Genomic DNA, 16073 nt, shown 5'->3' with positions numbered 1-16073 from the left:
AGCACGAGTAGAACATTAAATAAGCAGGAGGAGTTCTGACAAAATACAGTTTTGCAACGAGTTTCTTACAACATTTTTTGCAATTTCAAAAAATGCCTTTTAAATGGAATTTTATGTCAAACATCCAGTAAACTCACCGATCAAAACAAAACAATATGGAAAAATGTTAATTTTCGATTTTGAAAGGTAATAATTTTCCCTTCTGTTATTTTTTATATAGAAAAGTAGTCCGTTTCATCGCTTGACAGGAAAAGTAGGTTGTTTCACGACAGAATTTGGGGTTCGAGTCTTGGTACCGGTACTTTTTTTTTGATAGATGAACTTTTTTGGAAAATGAACCATGAGTAAAGTACTCTCGGTAATTTCGGGATTTATCCTCTCCGTCCGCACACAGTACCATTTTACTACCGAATCGTGCTCTTTATCCTCTCGTATGCCGATGCCCAATTCTGGGTGTAGTTCAAATAAAATACCTTCAGAACTAAAATCTCTTTCCAAACTCTACTCAGAATCCAAGTCAAAAAGAACAGAAATAAATTTCTCTAATTAATGTCTTAAAAAAATTCTCGCAAATCATACAAATTAAATTTGATTGTTAAATAGTTTTTTGTTTTTTTTTTTTTTTTTTGGCTGAACGATTTTCCCGGGTTATTTTTATTCGGTTTAGTTTCGGGTCCCGTAGCTTTAGTTTAACAAAAAAAATTAAAAGTTACGATGAAAATTGATCAAATGTTTTTTTTTATTATCTTATTTTGAAGGTCGGATATTGCTCCTTTGGATTATGACATGAAAGGTATCAACTACTTTATGTTGGATTAAGTAAGGTTTTTTTGAAATTATATTAGTTTTCTTTAAGGCCTTTGATTAAAATAGTTTATTCAATGTTTTTATCTCTCGATTGTTGACGGGGTTTAGAGGGAGGAAATGCAAATAATACATCTCAAAAAAAAAATCGCAGCTATATGTATCGTTCATGCATCATGAAATGCAAAAACACACAACCGTCATTTATACAGAAAAAAAACGTTACTTAATCCACACTTAGGTGGTTGGCGCCTTCATCACATTTAAAGGGTGCTATCTAAAATGCAAAAAGTGCGTAAATAACACTTAAGTGCTTATAACTTTCGATAGGATTGTCAGATCTTCAATGTTTTGGACGCGTTGGAAAGCTCTTTTGAATACCTATCCAACGATAGGTCGCATGAGAGATCCGAACAACGTTTTCATCAACATATCTGAGATCTGGCATATAAAAAGCGTATAAATAACACTTAAGTGCTTATAACTTATGATAGATTTGTCAGATCTTCAATGTCTTGGACGCGTTGGAAAGGTTTCTGAAAATGTATAGCATGACGGGTTTTCTTACAAAAACCACCCTTTTTACAATCTTCCGGACTATTGTTAAAATCGTTTTTTTAGCATAACTTTTGAAGTACTTTACTAAACTGCATAATTTTTAATAGCGACTTATGGGACTTCAAGACAGACCAAATGATGCCAAAACGGACAAAATTGGTTCAGCCAATGTCAAGATAATTGAGTGAAAATTTTTGATCAACATCCCACCACACACACAGACATTTGCTCAGAATTTGATTCTGAGTCGATAGGTATACATGAAGGTGGGTCTAGGACGTCAAATTAAGAAGTTTCATTTTCCGAGTGATTTTATAGCATTTCCTCAGTAAGATGAGGAAGGCAAAATATGCCAAACATTTTAAAAGATGAACAAAAAAGTCATCATGTTTTTTTTAAATAATTTTTTTTTTATTAATTGAAGTGAAAGCATGTGAATCCGTCAAGCAAGCAAGTTCCCATCCACTTAGCAAAATAATGTGTTGAAACAGTGAAAAAGAGCAAACTGTATAGAATTAGGACTGAAACCTTAACTTGCTCAACATTAGAAACTTTCGCTTTAAATACTGTTATAAATTTTTGTGATGTTACTATTTCCAATACAATATCGGAATATATATTTCCAAATATAATCTTTGAATAATCAAAACATGAGAAAAACATGTATTTCCACCCAGCATCTCAAATGGAATCATTCATCACTCGAAGCACCTACACAGAAAAAAAAAGTTGAATTTTGGAATGTTGAAAATTTGGTAGGTTGAATAGGGGAACTATACCCTTTCTCAGCCTATTTCTATTATCGGCCTATCAGCACTTTGATCATGAATTACAGCTTAAATAAAGTGTTTTTGACTGTTCCAAAGTAATAAATAGCTCAAATAAAAGTGAGCAAGCAACTCTTCATTGTTGATACATCTGAAAATGTTGATTTAATAGCGAAAAATGGCAAAAGTGATGAGAATTGGTCGAACGGCTTAGTGTGATTAAAATGGGTATATTTCCCCTATTACCTCTTTTTTTGAGTAATTTTACAAAAAAAATGTGTAAAAATGTGAACCTGATGAATATTCATCAAAAACTGATGAAACTTCATCATTTTCTGGGGTAAAATTTATCATTTATTTTGCCGCAAAATCTGTCACCATTTCCTGATGAATATTACCATCATTTTTTTTTTTCTGTGTAAATCAAAATTTTATTTTTAACTTGTTGTCACTAAAATTTCTGTGATAATGCCTTTCGCGAGCCTAAAAGAGCACCATGATGTATTATTTTTAGACAAATATGCAAAAAAAACATAAAGTTTTATTCAATAAAACTAATCTCTTCCACGCCGTTTCACCAACTCATTTCCAAATTCATGGATAAACATACCCAAAGCAATTAAACCAAGCGTAATTAATTATTCCCACATATGTTTCGCAATTGGATGATGATAAATGGTTTGCTTTATCCAATTATCGTTTCATTTCACGATTACCCAGGTAAATAATCGCCAGAATTTCAACACAGAGAGGGTATGGGGTATGTGTGAAAACCAAATGAGCAGACCTCAACCACAGAACATCAAAAGAACGTATTTCGCTCTTTATTTAACGCTCCGCCGTATCATAATTTTCGTAGAACTGAAACCATGACACCAGCCGTGGCTGGGCGGATTGTGGGTATTCCAGCAGGTCGACTCTCCATCCCCGCGGTACCGCCCGTTCAGGTTGCTGTGAATAACGTTGAAAAGTACGCGATTATGGCTTGAGTTGTCTGGGGGAATTTCTCGGAAGCCTACCTGGTCTGGCAGTTGTTGTACCACCAAGCTCCGTGGAACGTGACCGCGCAATTGTTGGAACTTCCCGGAATTTTGTCGTTTTTGCGATCCCAGGTGGTGAACTTCATGCCGGCGTGGTAGCGGAACGAATCTCCCGCGGTTCCTTTGTACGCGCCGAGTTGGTCGATGATGAACCCTTCCGATTCGTTGCCGATCCTGAAGAGGTCGTAGTGTGCATGCAGCCGGGTCAAGTCTCGGTCGATTAGAACGAATACTAGCTCGAAGGAGGCTGAGTTGGTGATTCTGTGAATCTTGTCCAATCCGAGCCAGAACTCTCCCTTGAGTTCGCCGAATCCTTGCTTGTACTCCTCCCAGGTCCGGTAAAATTACCCAAACACCTCGCACAACACGACGTTAATTCCTCGCAAATTCCAGTTTGCTTGCCCTTCAAATCGGTCACGGTGGCTTCGAGGAGAGAAACCCTGCGAAAAAAAAGGAAAAGAGAGATAAAAACAAGTTGTAAGTAAGATTAATCGTCCCGAAACACCCGCGGCGACCTACTTCTGCTCGAGGAATTCCATTTTGGCAATCAACAGCTCGTATCCAAAACCGGTGGCCAATTCACCATCATCTTGGTCCAGATCTTTACGGGCGGCGAAACTGGACCCGATGGTCGTAAAATACACCAACAGCAGGGTAATCCTGAAGGCACGAAATGTCATGGTCTTTCCAGCGATTCAACGAGAGTGGACTAACTGCTCTGGACAAGGTTCAGTTTTATGTGTTTCGCTGGGGAAGATCATGGACAACCGGTCCATGGGGAGAAAATGGATCTGTTGGGGGAATTCCCATGAGAATTATCTATTTTTAGACGATCCTGAGAGCAATGAGTTGGATTGCAAAAAAAAACTTTACAACAATAAGGTTCCTAAACTTCCTCAACCGGTTACTCGAACGATAAACCCATTTTCAACATAACTTGCGCTTTGCTTATCAGTCCATGTGAGCTTGACACGCCATTCCATAATGAATTCATAATTGCTGTTACACTTGCTGTTCATTTTTGCGATAAACATACCGGAATTAAACTGATGATAACAAGCATTGCACCACGCTGAGTAGAACGAATAATAATTTCGCAATTCACGCCGATCCTACGAAGGTCTAGAAGTAGCTTAATTTGGTAAATGTCATCCGACTGACATCCAACTCTCAAGCTCATTACCCACGCTGGACATCATTCCTGCACTGTAGAGCAGATATCGTCGTAAAGATCAACCAGTCTGATGCCTTCAACCCGCGCCGCCATTCTCGGTCACCTTTCCCAAGTCGATGCAAACAAAAATGTTCTTTGGCTGAGCTGGTCAGCGCAGCGAGAACCCAGATTTGTACAGAGGCGAGCCTCCAAGTTGTAAGTGTTGTGCTCTTTTGGTTAACATTATTGAAATAATGGTCAAACTGCAGCCTCAGAAATTTCAGTAATGCTTGAGCATTACTTGTTAAAAAGATCACAACCAAAACCATTTGAAGATAAACATTTTAGCCATTTTAACCAAAAACAAGCATAGAGCAAGCAGAGTATGTCAGGGATAAAGCGTTCTGTTTCCAGACTAGCAGTATCGCTTTCGTGGCGCGAGGTCATGACCAACGAACGGAGAGTTATGATGTCCACCGTGTCGCTGGTAATTGGCTAGCAGCTAATTATAACAGCACTTGTGTCATGTAGGGACCCTGCAAGAAAAGTTAAGTTAGCTTTCTAAACATATTAGAGTTGTATTTAAAAAAAACTTGTATTTTTTACAAATAAGAAAAAATGCTTGCTTGAAGTGCCATTGCTACCGGTTTGTGACATTAATGGTTTTAGCCACGTTTTCACCCAAAATCACTAATATTATGCTACTTAGGTATATGAAATTGTGTTTTATTGTGTCCTAAGCTAGCATTTATAAATCACAACTTCATAATTATTTTTAAAACATTTACTAGGGTAGGCAACACACGGCCCATGCACTATTTTTGAAAAAAATGTTTTTTCAACAGTGCTTCAAAATATAGTTGCGTTGAAAATTTATGTTGTGAATTCCAGGGTGACTAGTCATAGTTTTTCTTGTTAAAATCAGATTTAAGGCATGCAAATTTTATTTTTACGTGAAATTTACCATCGCTAAGGATGCTTATGTTTAGTTAACTTAGTTTATAAGCTTTTAAATAAAATACATAACTTTTAGGTAAAGTTGTATAAATGTTACAATTTAGCCTGAAATTCGTTTAGTCTAGAATTGTTTATAAAATTATCGATTCATTTTAAACTGAATTCGAAACATGAATAAAAAAATCACGTTTTATATAAAATTTGTTCTACTGAAAATGCCTATTAATTTTAAGCTAATTTTTTACTATATTTCAAAATCACATAATATTTATTATTTACACAACTTATTGGAAATCACGTTCATTGAGAACTTCATTACACTTTGAGAATATTAAAATAATGCTATTCATCAACATTTTCATAATTATAGTTAACTAACTATTTAAACTTTTCAAAATTTTGTAAAAACTTCTTCTTGAAATACTTTGAACACTCCTCCATCATGGTCAGTATGATTCCATAGCATTCCGTACGTATTTAATTAGTACTCTTTATGTTGCGGAAAAATCTCAAACCTATCAAAGTCACCCCATTTTACGGTATTTATAACATAAATGAATGTTTTATTCATTAAATTATTTACGAGCTAGAATTTCAATCAGATATGTTATCAAAAAATGGAGCATTGTTTTCTTGAAATATTCACAATTTCACATAACGCTGATTCTCTTTTTCTAATTTTGTACTTATCGTGAAATTGCATGACTGAAACGCTTTTTTAAAATTGTTAAAAAAAAATAAGAAATTTCATGTTATTTTTATTTTTCAATTTATAAATCTAATCTAATCTAATCTAACCCTATCGCAGCCAGTCTTTCGAGGGCATCCTGGAGAATGCCTTAGGTTGATTAACGCCTAGCATCTTCTTGTCATTTTTAACATTTGCAGTGCCCAATTGCATTAAATTGCATTGAAACATCGTAAACGTTAAAGCGGCCAGGCCTACTGCGTAAAGTTTACCGCAAAGATGATTCGTTGAATTGGATTGAATTTGAGCATAAATGATCAAACAACAACACAGTTCTGAATCTACAGGGGAGGAAGAAACGTGGGGATCTCCCGCTCACGTTCCCGTTTGTTTAGGCAATGAATCGTTGGGAGCACCATGCTAAGAAGTTTTGGTGCTCCGGGACCTCATGGATGGGACATCGTATTTCCACGAATGCCCTGGACACTATATGCCGTGGTTATAGCGCCACAACTCGCTCACTGTTGGTAGATTAGATAATATTAATTAAAAAGTAATGACATAGATCACCAATATCTGGTGAGTATATAAAATTAAAAAGCTAAACTTTTTTTGCTCAAATGTGTGCACGTGTAATCATTCTATATTGCAAAAAAAAATAATCAGACTCACCTTTAAGAAAACTGCTGAGTTTAAACATCTGAAAAGGAAAGGCATACCTGAGGAGGAACACAACCCTCTTGAACCCCTACCGTTCAGATTCCAGTGTAGAAGAGACACTGTCGCAATCTCTCCCTCCAGTGCCAGCAGGCACCTACTGTCGTGTAAGTCTTGTGGTCCAGGGGACGGCATGCCTTCAAGTTCCGGAGGTCATTCAGTAGGGCCTGCAGCTCGGTCAACTTGGTGCCATTCTCCATCACATCCAGATGGGCGTAAAACTCTTCCGCGTTGACGATGGTCGTCGGATTCGTGTGCACCACGCAACCAACTTTGGGCTCGTTCCTAGTGAAGCGTCTGGTCGCGGGTTCACCCGTCCTGATCTTTGGCCACGAACAGGAGCTTGCCGCGCGAAACCTTAAAGCAAACCTCTAGCGCCGATTCGTAGTGCGAAAAAATCTGGAACGCAACCCATCGTGGCCTTCATGGCGTTGGTCATGCCAGCGGTTCCTCGTACAGCACGTCCAACTGCTCCTGAGTCAGTGTTTTCACCAAGATCCTATACTCTATCATTCACTTCTCCGTGCCTCTTTCACGCCACTGACCTGCCCACTGGGCCACTGGCCTAATCAAAAATGTTCGCGTTGGTCCAAAAACTTGAGAAAACCTTTTTTCCTTAAAACTCATCGTAAAAAGAAAAAAACGACAGCAGAAAAAACACGTCTGCCAACACGCCCGGCTTACTGCGATTTGTTATTTTTATTTTTCAATTTATAATTAAATATTTCCATGATTATCAATCTATGCAAGGCCAATACAAAAAGTCAGAAAAAGTCTAAAGAAGAAAATCGAAACTGTTTTTTTTTTTTTGTAAAATTAACATTGATGGAATTTTTTTTTTTTTTAAATTAAGAAATAACTTATGTTTTAGAAAGAAACCATCAGTTTGAAAAACAATCTCTTAAAATTCTAAAAAATAAGTTTTAATTAAATTGAGTGTCGAAAAAACAGATAAACAAATATTTAAAATTTGTATGCATTTTCAATTTAGTAGCGTTTTTATGTGAAATACCGTAAACCGGGGTGACTTTGATAGGATTTCAATTTGTTTTTGGAATATTTTCCAGCAGGTAAGGTTTTTCTCAAGATTATTATTTTTAAAACATGTACTGGGGTAGGCCACACAAAGTCTATGCACTATTTTGGAAAAAAATAGTTTGTTCAATAGTGTTTTGAAACAAAGTTTTAAAATTCTTAGATTAAATTCCGGGGTGACTTTGATAGTCATAGTTTTGCTTCGTAAAATCATATTTTAGATGTTCAAACATTATGTGTACGTTTTATGTCACTAAAGTAGCTGATACAGTTTTAAGAAAAAAATCAATGCTTGTTAAAAAAAAATCAAGCATACATTTTAGGTAAAATTGCTATAAAGTCGGAAATTTGCCTGAAATTTGTTAAAACTAGTTTTGTTTATGAAATTATCGATTTATATTGCATTTTTTATGAATTCGAAGCACGAATCACAAGTTTTCACATTTTACATGAAATTTGATCAGCTAAATTTGGAGATTTGTGTTAGTTGTGATTCAATAACACATATTATTTATTATTTACAAACAAAGGTTAAATACCTTCTCCAAGTGGAAAATTGTCCAAAGAATCCGTAATCCGTTTTCCGATTCAAAAAAGTGTTCATTGAAAAAATCATGACACTTTGAGATGTTTAAAATAATGACTTTTATCAACATTTTCTCAACTATAGTAAACTAACTTTTTAAACTTTTCAAAATTATATGAAATGTTCTTTTTGAGGTACTTTGAACGCTTCTCTACCACGGTCAGTATGATTCTAAACCATTCCTTACGTATTTTAATTGTATTCTTCACTTTGCGAAAAAAATGCAAACCTATCAATGTAACCGCGACTATCAAAGTCACCCCATTTTACGGTACTAATTTTATACAAAATTTCGCGTTAATTAAAATACTCAAATTTCATCCATTTCAATACGATTATCAAACGATTAGAAATTTTGTTTGCAATTTCAGTTTATTAGAGTTTTCTGTAAAAACTCACATTTTAATGAACGTTTTACACGAAAATACTTCCCATTTATTTATAAGGCCGTTGCACATATTTTTAAAAGTTTCTGTCCCCAAATAAGTCTGAAAAATCAGGGGGCAAAAAATATGTTTTCAAAAAACTTAAAAATTTCAATGTAAATTGAAATCTAATGAACTGAAAACAAATTCAAATGCATTTTCCTGCGTTAAAAATCATATTTTGTATGTCTGGGATCGATCAAAACCATTTTGAATTTTCGTGAGATTTCGCTGTACAGTACAGCAAAAAGTGTTTTTTTCAAAAATTTCGTCAATACTTCGATATTGTGAAAACTAATGATTGCAAAACAACTGGGCAGGTGTAGAATGCATATTTAAACACTTTTTTTATTCAAACGTCCATACCATGGGCTGTTATTTCAATTACTATGTTTTATTTTAAAAGAAAAAGTGACTATAAAAACATTAGAAAAATGGCGAAAGTTGGTAGAATAAGCAAAATATTGTCAGAAACAAGCATAAACTAATCAAGACAAATGCAAATAAAAATACTAAAAAATTAAACAGGAAAAGCAAAACACAAGAAAAGCTTTATTTTTCGAAGAACAACAAGGCAAAAATAAAAAAAATCGGAAAAAATCGGAAAAAGCCACATTTTCGAACTTTCAAACAAAAATCAATCATTACAGTTATGCTACTATTAACCGTTTGCAGATTTTACCGATCCCAATTGTCTTCTTTTTATAAATTTTTTTAAATAGATGAAAAGTCTATATTTGTTTTTAAATGCAAAAATAAGCGTTCTACAAAGTATTCTAATAAGTTTATGATCGATTGTTGATGTTTTTTTAAATAAAGAAATTAATTTTAGTCAATTGTGTCTGCCTTCTGATTTTTTGGGCAAATTGAGAAAAAAGACTTGAAATAAAATTTGCAATGGCCTTATTTATCCACAACTTGATAAACAATCAAAATCATTTTTTTTAAATTGTCCTCAGTCAACGGCAAATGCATGAATTGCAATAGAACAAAATATTGAATGCTTTCATTTTTTAACTTATTTTATCAAAAGTAAAACAAAATATTTGACCATTCCTACCTATATCAAATCCAACAAGTACATGAACAACAACCCGCCAAATGGCATCACCTTCCTCCCAGAGTAGTCTGACTTTAAGCCCAAAGGTTACAAGTCGTCACCAACTTAATTTCCCCCGAGTCTACAAGCATCTGGCTGTCTGGCCACAGATACAAAATGAGCACTAATTTGGCTCGAAAATAGCACCAGCACCAGTTGCTCTTTTGTCTCTCCCTGGTGGGCTCGGTTCCGTTATGTAAAGCGATTGTAATAAAAGTATAACACCCATTGCAAGTTTGCGTCGAAAGTTCAAATTTCGAAGACCTTTCGGCGCACGCGAGGACGTGTGAATTCGCGCTGGTGCCAAACAAAACCAGTAGACCTGTCCAATGGCCAACTTTGGACGACGTGCGTGATGCAGCCTCGCTTTCAAGCTTAGTCTTGACCTAAAATCTCACGAGAGACTGGCTAGGCATGAGTACATGAACTGGGAAAGGTGAGAAGTGAAATAGAAAATAAAAACACGCAAAACAAACTCTATTACAGCTTTATACGATCCTATAATTAGGTTTGCAGATTCAGCGATTGAAGTTTGAAGATTCAAACTCCAACTTTTATGGTACTCCTGTTGAAGACAATTCAAGGGTAGGAAGTAACTGTTAGTACACGAGCTGTTTTTCAAGGACGTCTTCAAGCGTCTAAATCACGATCATTTTGCGGCTGTCAGGATCCATTTTCATTGTCCAGCAGATTCCGATCTATAAACACAGCTCAAACCAGTCTTCAAAGTGCATTTGAGAGTTCACCTTGTGCATCACCCCCAGCCCCCTGGCACCACTGTAAATGTATAGAACGTTTGACAGTCACCAAAACCTCGAAGAGCCCACGCTTTAGTATGTGTGAAGAGCCCACCATAAACAAAGCATCGGATAGAGAATGTGCATAAGTATGTGTGAAGAGCCCACCATCAACAAAGCTTTGGTTGAATTAGTATTGGTGTTTTCTGATTGTTTACATCAAAATAGGGAAATGGCGAATGCGAAAGAGGTTAACCAAAAATAATATTTGGTGTAAATTTATTATAAAATTCACGCGAGTGGCCTTTTTATCTAGGGCAAATTTCCGGGCATATAATGTGTTTATGAGGCCGGAGTCGAAGGAGCTCTTGAATCGGATGGCGGGATGAGCAACCGGAGAAGCAGGAGTAGTTTTAACCAATTTAGAGGAAAAATCCGAATCAACCGGGAAAATCTGGGACTTGGGATCGAAAATTTCTTGGAATCGACTCGGTTGGAACATTCTTTAAAGAGTCCTGGACATGCAGCAAGTGTTACATGAGAAAAAGTCTAGGGGGGTGACACTTCGGTTCTGCCGGAGCTGGAACCTCGAGCTCGGTGCTGAAACCTCGAGCGCGGAGCCAGCACCGAGCTGGAACCGTGTCTGGAACATTGATTGAAAAGTAGCCGATTTTTGGAAATCAATTTAGCGTGCATCGTACAACAGCTGTCACTGTCAGCCAAAAACATCAAAACAAAACCAAACACATTTTTTTCCTGCGGAGATTCAACGCGTTTTTTTCGGACCACCCGGATGCCAAGCGGTGCCCGTCGGATCCCAGCTGCTGGCCACGTCGACCACGATCTGCCCTTAGCACTTACTCGAGCAGTGCTCAATCAACGTCAACTGGAGTTTCCTGTGCTGCAAGGGCGGAAGTATCATCTGCTGCAAAATCTGTCTGACGGCCTACCCCCTCGTGTGCCTCCAGTTCAACCCGCCGGAAGGTCGCTTCATCTGCGGAGAGTTCGAATCCGGCCGACTGCACCTGTACGATGAGATCGTCTGGGCCAAATATTCCATGATAAAATTCTGGCCTGCGCTCACGATGCCTCCGCCAGCGGTCCCAGACTTAGTGTTCCGGCGGAAACACGAGCAAACGGACATTTACGTGCACTTCTTCGACACGCACGACTTTGGGCGTATTAACCGGAGGTGAATCTACAAATTACGTCTTGGAATCGCCGATGTACGTGATGATCAAGTCCAACAAGTATGTTGCTTCGCTGAGAGAGCAAAACGCGGCCGGAGACGAGGAGGTGAGTTTGTCGAGGGGATGGTTTTCCGTATCAATTGTTATATCTGATGTCTATTTCAACAGGAGGATTCAATCTGTGAGTGCAAATCGTCGAACACGGACCAGTGCGGGCTAGACTCGAACTGCATCAACCGGGCGCTGCTCGTGAAGGGCAATCCGAAGATTTGTCCAGCTGGCGAAAGTTGCCAGAACCAGTGCTTAAAACGGGAGCAGTACCCGGCACTGGCGGCCCAATGGATACCCAACAAGCGGGGTCTGGTCGTATAGAAGGACATCCACCATGGTCAGTTTGTGATCGAGTACGAGAAGTCATCAACAACAAGGAGTTGGCGCGGCGGATAAAGCAAAAGCAGGAGCAAAAGAACAAAAATGTCAACTTTCTGACGGTGGACTCGAAGCTGACGATCGACGCGGGGCCCAATTGGAACTTGGCCCAGTTCATCAACCACTCGTGCAAGCCCAACTGCGAGATGCTGATGTGGAAGGTCGGCGGAAGCTAATCCGTGGGGCTGTTTGCCCTCAAGGATCTCAAGGCGGTAAGTTCTTCAAAATCCCGGTAAAACACTTTCTACAACTGACTCTTCTTACTCTTTTCTCCGCCATTGCTAAGAGCTCACCTTCAACTACAACTTTGAGACGTTTGGTGATCAGAAGAAGATCTGCCAATGTTGTGCGAGCAAGTGTCCCGGACTAATCGTCAGCCAAGGGAAGGAGAATTGCAATGAGGAGACCACAACGGTCTTGCGCGACTTGCAGGTGCAGATTGCAACTTGGATTACCTGCTCGAGTGCTCAAACGCTAAGAGTGACGACGACGGCGGCAACTACAGCACCTCCGCCAACCACGCCTGCGGCAAAGTACCAAGCAAATATTGCGATATTGACCACTCGATGACGGACTCGAACTTGGTTGAATACAGGACGAAAATGGTCGTAAAAATTCGGTGGAGGAGATTTGGACCTGATAGTGGATAGTAATGGCCACGGACAGTGACGTTCTGATACGCCAGTTCTTATTGAGTCAGTATCAGCAGCTTTATTTCGCCGGAGAAGCAGCTGAACCGGAACGGGATCTCCTGAGACCGGATTAATATTCTTGTCGGAATCCGATAGTGACACTTAGGTCCTGGCGGGTCTGACATGTTTTAGTTCTATTTATTGTATAATCCATGTGCCATGTTCTTTTACAATTCTATAATTAAAGATGATAAGGGGGTGAAGGGGAGGATGTTTTAAGATGAAACGATTTCGCAATAGTGCGGACTCGGAAATCCCACCTTGGGCAACACCTTGCAGAACCGCGTGCGCCTCGGAACGTTTGAGTTACTCCTCTTGCGTTCTGTTTCGATTTGCCGGATATGCCACCTCCTCGGCCACTGCCACCGCCACCACCATCACCGCTCCCTCGCCGCAACCCGTCAGGATGCCTTAGAATTGGTCCAGAATGCTAAAAATAAAGCAGAAAGCTTCGCCGTCTCCGAACATTGTTTCTGGTCCTATTCATCGATTGAGCCTCTTTCTTGTGGTCATCGAGCAGAGCTACAAAACTTACTCATACCTACTCGTAGAATGGGCAGCGAATAACCGAAAGGTTAAAGCTGCCGGAAATAAAGAAATTAACAACACCAACTACTCGTAGAACCCGAACGTGGAAACGCGCTTAAAGTTGATCACGGTCCCACCAGACGCCATCATTTTCTTGATCATCGGATCGGGCGCCGTATTGTTGAGAACCTGCAATCCGCCCTGTCGCTTTTATTGATAAACGTTATACACTCAAACCCCGATGGTTTGACACCAACTGTTGTCAAACGAACGGGGTCACGTTTTAGTTTGACACCCCTTTTACACGGAGTTCACACACATTATCAAACGTTTGTTTTGATGGTGTGCGTGAGCGCCGTGTAAAAAGTGACAGTTCGTCACTTTTTAGTTTGACTTCGACCAACCAACGGGGTACAAACTAAAAAGTGTCAAACGAAAAAGTGACCAACCACCGGGGGTTGAGTGTACTTGGTAAAACTTTTTTATTTTTCTACATATTTCCTTTCTTTACACCGTAGGGTCCATCCATAAAATATGATTCAGGTTTGTCCTCGCTCCATACAATAATTTGTATTAGTGTGAATACTTGTTCACATGGAGGTGGGGGGAATACGTTTCATCTCACGACCCTCAGCGCTCCCTACTTCAAGTGGCACTTTATCCACTGCTTTTTGTACACGGCCAGCACCCACACTCGGTGCCGGTCGAATTGCTGATTCCCCGACGGGGCCAAACTTCGGAACCCTCGCCGGGGTAGCGAATCAATAAGCTCCTCAACCTCTAATTGTCCATGATCTTCACGAGGTTCTTCAATTGCGTTCTCAATATTCTTCAGCATCGTATCAACTCCCGGAACTTCCTGCAGAACCACCCGTACAATAGTTGACCTAGAGACCGTCGTAGCCAGCACGTTCCGGACCACCAAAGAGTGGTTTCTTGGTCCCCTTTGCTGCCTTCTTGCGTATCTTCTTTCGTATCGTAAATCGTCTGCTCCGGGTAGATGCTGTGATCGGCTTTATCTAAAAAGTTTGCGTGATCGGCCAACAGCTGCTGCAGCTGGCCCTGGCTAAAGTCGTCGTCAATGTACGAATTCTCGCTTGATCGGATCTGCGGAATTAAGATTACGTTAACCTACAAATTCAAAATCGATTAATGTTTGGTGTACTTACCGGTGGTATTAGCTTCTGGCGCGAAGAAAGCGTTCCCGAAATGTGGATTTCGTGCGGAAAATGTAACACCCACGCCGTGGTCCACTCTTCGCTGACGCTAGAACTTCGTACCGCTGCGATCGACTTCAGCAGATCGGCGGTGCAGGTCCATTTGTGGGCGTCACACAACCCGACGGAGGTTGGATGAAATCGTCCTTCACGATGAATGAGCATGGCCGTGACTGCGTGGGAATGGCGCAGACGTCTGAGGCACGTCGCGAGATCCGCATGTTTACCGTCACGTGGGTCGTTAGCACAAGGTCGAACACAAGCGCCGTTCTTGAGGCGTCTCGACGTCTAAGTGTTCCCTTCGGACATTCTCAGCTTATGATCGGTCAGCCACGCGTGCTTGCAAATTTTGTTTTTCTTGCAATTGGCGTATCCGGCAGTGTTATGTCCCCAATCATGAACCGCATCGAGTTGAACAGCGTGGACTGTTTCTCCAGCTCCGTGAAATGAAATTGCAGCTGCTCCATCTCTGCAAGTTCTCGTCAAAAAACAGCGATGGTGGCACTGGAAAAATATGAAATTGGTTCCGGACCACAACAGGAAAATTATACAAGAAACAGTGGGAAGAAAAAACGAGTCGCTTACACCAAAAATCAGCACTAGCAGAATCCCGAGAACATTCCACTTCCGGCCAGAATCAGTCACAAAACCGTACGAACCGTTTTTTTACGACAAAAGTTGGCAAATACAAACAAACAAAATCCGAAACCGAGCTTGACGTAAGAAAACGTCAAACGATTTACACTTTCAACAAAAGTTACCCAGATTTGCAAAAAAGTGGGCTCGGGGCTCAAAAGTGCTGGCGCCGTGCCAGAACCGTGCCGAAAACCTGAAGTGGCACACTCTTGGAAAAAGTACATTTTTTAAGAAACGTCTGTGCACTTTGTTTATTTTTCAAAATCTGACAGTAGACACCTTCGTTTTCTTCTTTGTTTTCTTGATGTTCGTCATCGAATATTTTGGTTTCATAAACATGGCGGCAGTGACAGAGGGCTGATCACCCCCGTTGAACTGCTTGAAAATGCTTTCGAAAAAGCTCCAATGCTGAGCTTCGGCCGACAAGCTCCAAGTTCTCAGTCACGTTTTTTTTTTGCTTCTGCTCTCCCCTCAATTCACGTATTGTGTTGAACTGTTCGACTTTCAAAACACTTGCCAAAGGTTGCCTCACCTCGATCTCAATTAAATCGATAACCCTTCTTCCGAACCGCACACATTATGGTTGGTTCGTAAAATGGGCCCCCATTGGAAGGAGCCCGCTACTCTCGGAAGGAGCTTGGGAAGCTTTTGTCGATTTGTCTTCCCCGTCGTGGAGTACCGCTCTCCAACTGCGCTCACACGTGAAATAGAATGACAGTTTGGCAGTTTTACAGCAGCTATGAAGTTTTGTCGAAAAGTCGCGTTGGAATGTTGGTAATCGATTTCGGGCTAGGAGGAGTTGGGAGACTTTCCGG

The 16073-nt window shown here is 39.8% G+C and overlaps 3 protein-coding genes across 3 annotated transcripts in view; 2 read left to right on the top strand and 1 right to left on the bottom strand.

Moving 5' to 3' along the window:
- LOC6042057 (glucose dehydrogenase [FAD, quinone]) overlaps positions 1 to 16073 on the top strand; it is a 103295-nt gene that overhangs the window by 71128 nt on the left and 16094 nt on the right. The window lies entirely within an intron of this gene.
- On the top strand, positions 11317 to 13082 carry LOC6050768 (histone-lysine N-methyltransferase NSD2). The gene is made up of 3 exons (XM_038262733.1): positions 11317 to 11862; positions 11925 to 12397; positions 12472 to 13082. Exons 1-2 carry the CDS (start codon positions 11791 to 11793, stop codon positions 12126 to 12128), a joined length of 276 nt encoding a protein of 91 aa, XP_038118661.1. The 5' UTR covers positions 11317 to 11790; the 3' UTR covers positions 12129 to 12397; positions 12472 to 13082.
- LOC119769613 lies at positions 13992 to 15304 on the bottom strand. The gene is made up of 3 exons (XM_038262732.1): positions 15208 to 15304; positions 14575 to 15126; positions 13992 to 14512 (listed from the first exon to the last, which is right to left on the bottom strand). The coding sequence occupies exons 2-3, from the start codon at positions 14785 to 14787 to the stop codon at positions 14237 to 14239; spliced, it is 489 nt and encodes a 162-aa protein (XP_038118660.1). The 5' UTR covers positions 14788 to 15126; positions 15208 to 15304; the 3' UTR covers positions 13992 to 14236.

The sequence above is a fragment of the Culex quinquefasciatus genome, chromosome 3, assembly GCF_015732765.1.
Source record: "Culex quinquefasciatus strain JHB chromosome 3, VPISU_Cqui_1.0_pri_paternal, whole genome shotgun sequence".
Classification (NCBI taxonomy): domain Eukaryota; kingdom Metazoa; phylum Arthropoda; class Insecta; order Diptera; family Culicidae; genus Culex; species Culex quinquefasciatus.
This window is presented reverse-complemented; position numbering and strand designations above follow the sequence as displayed.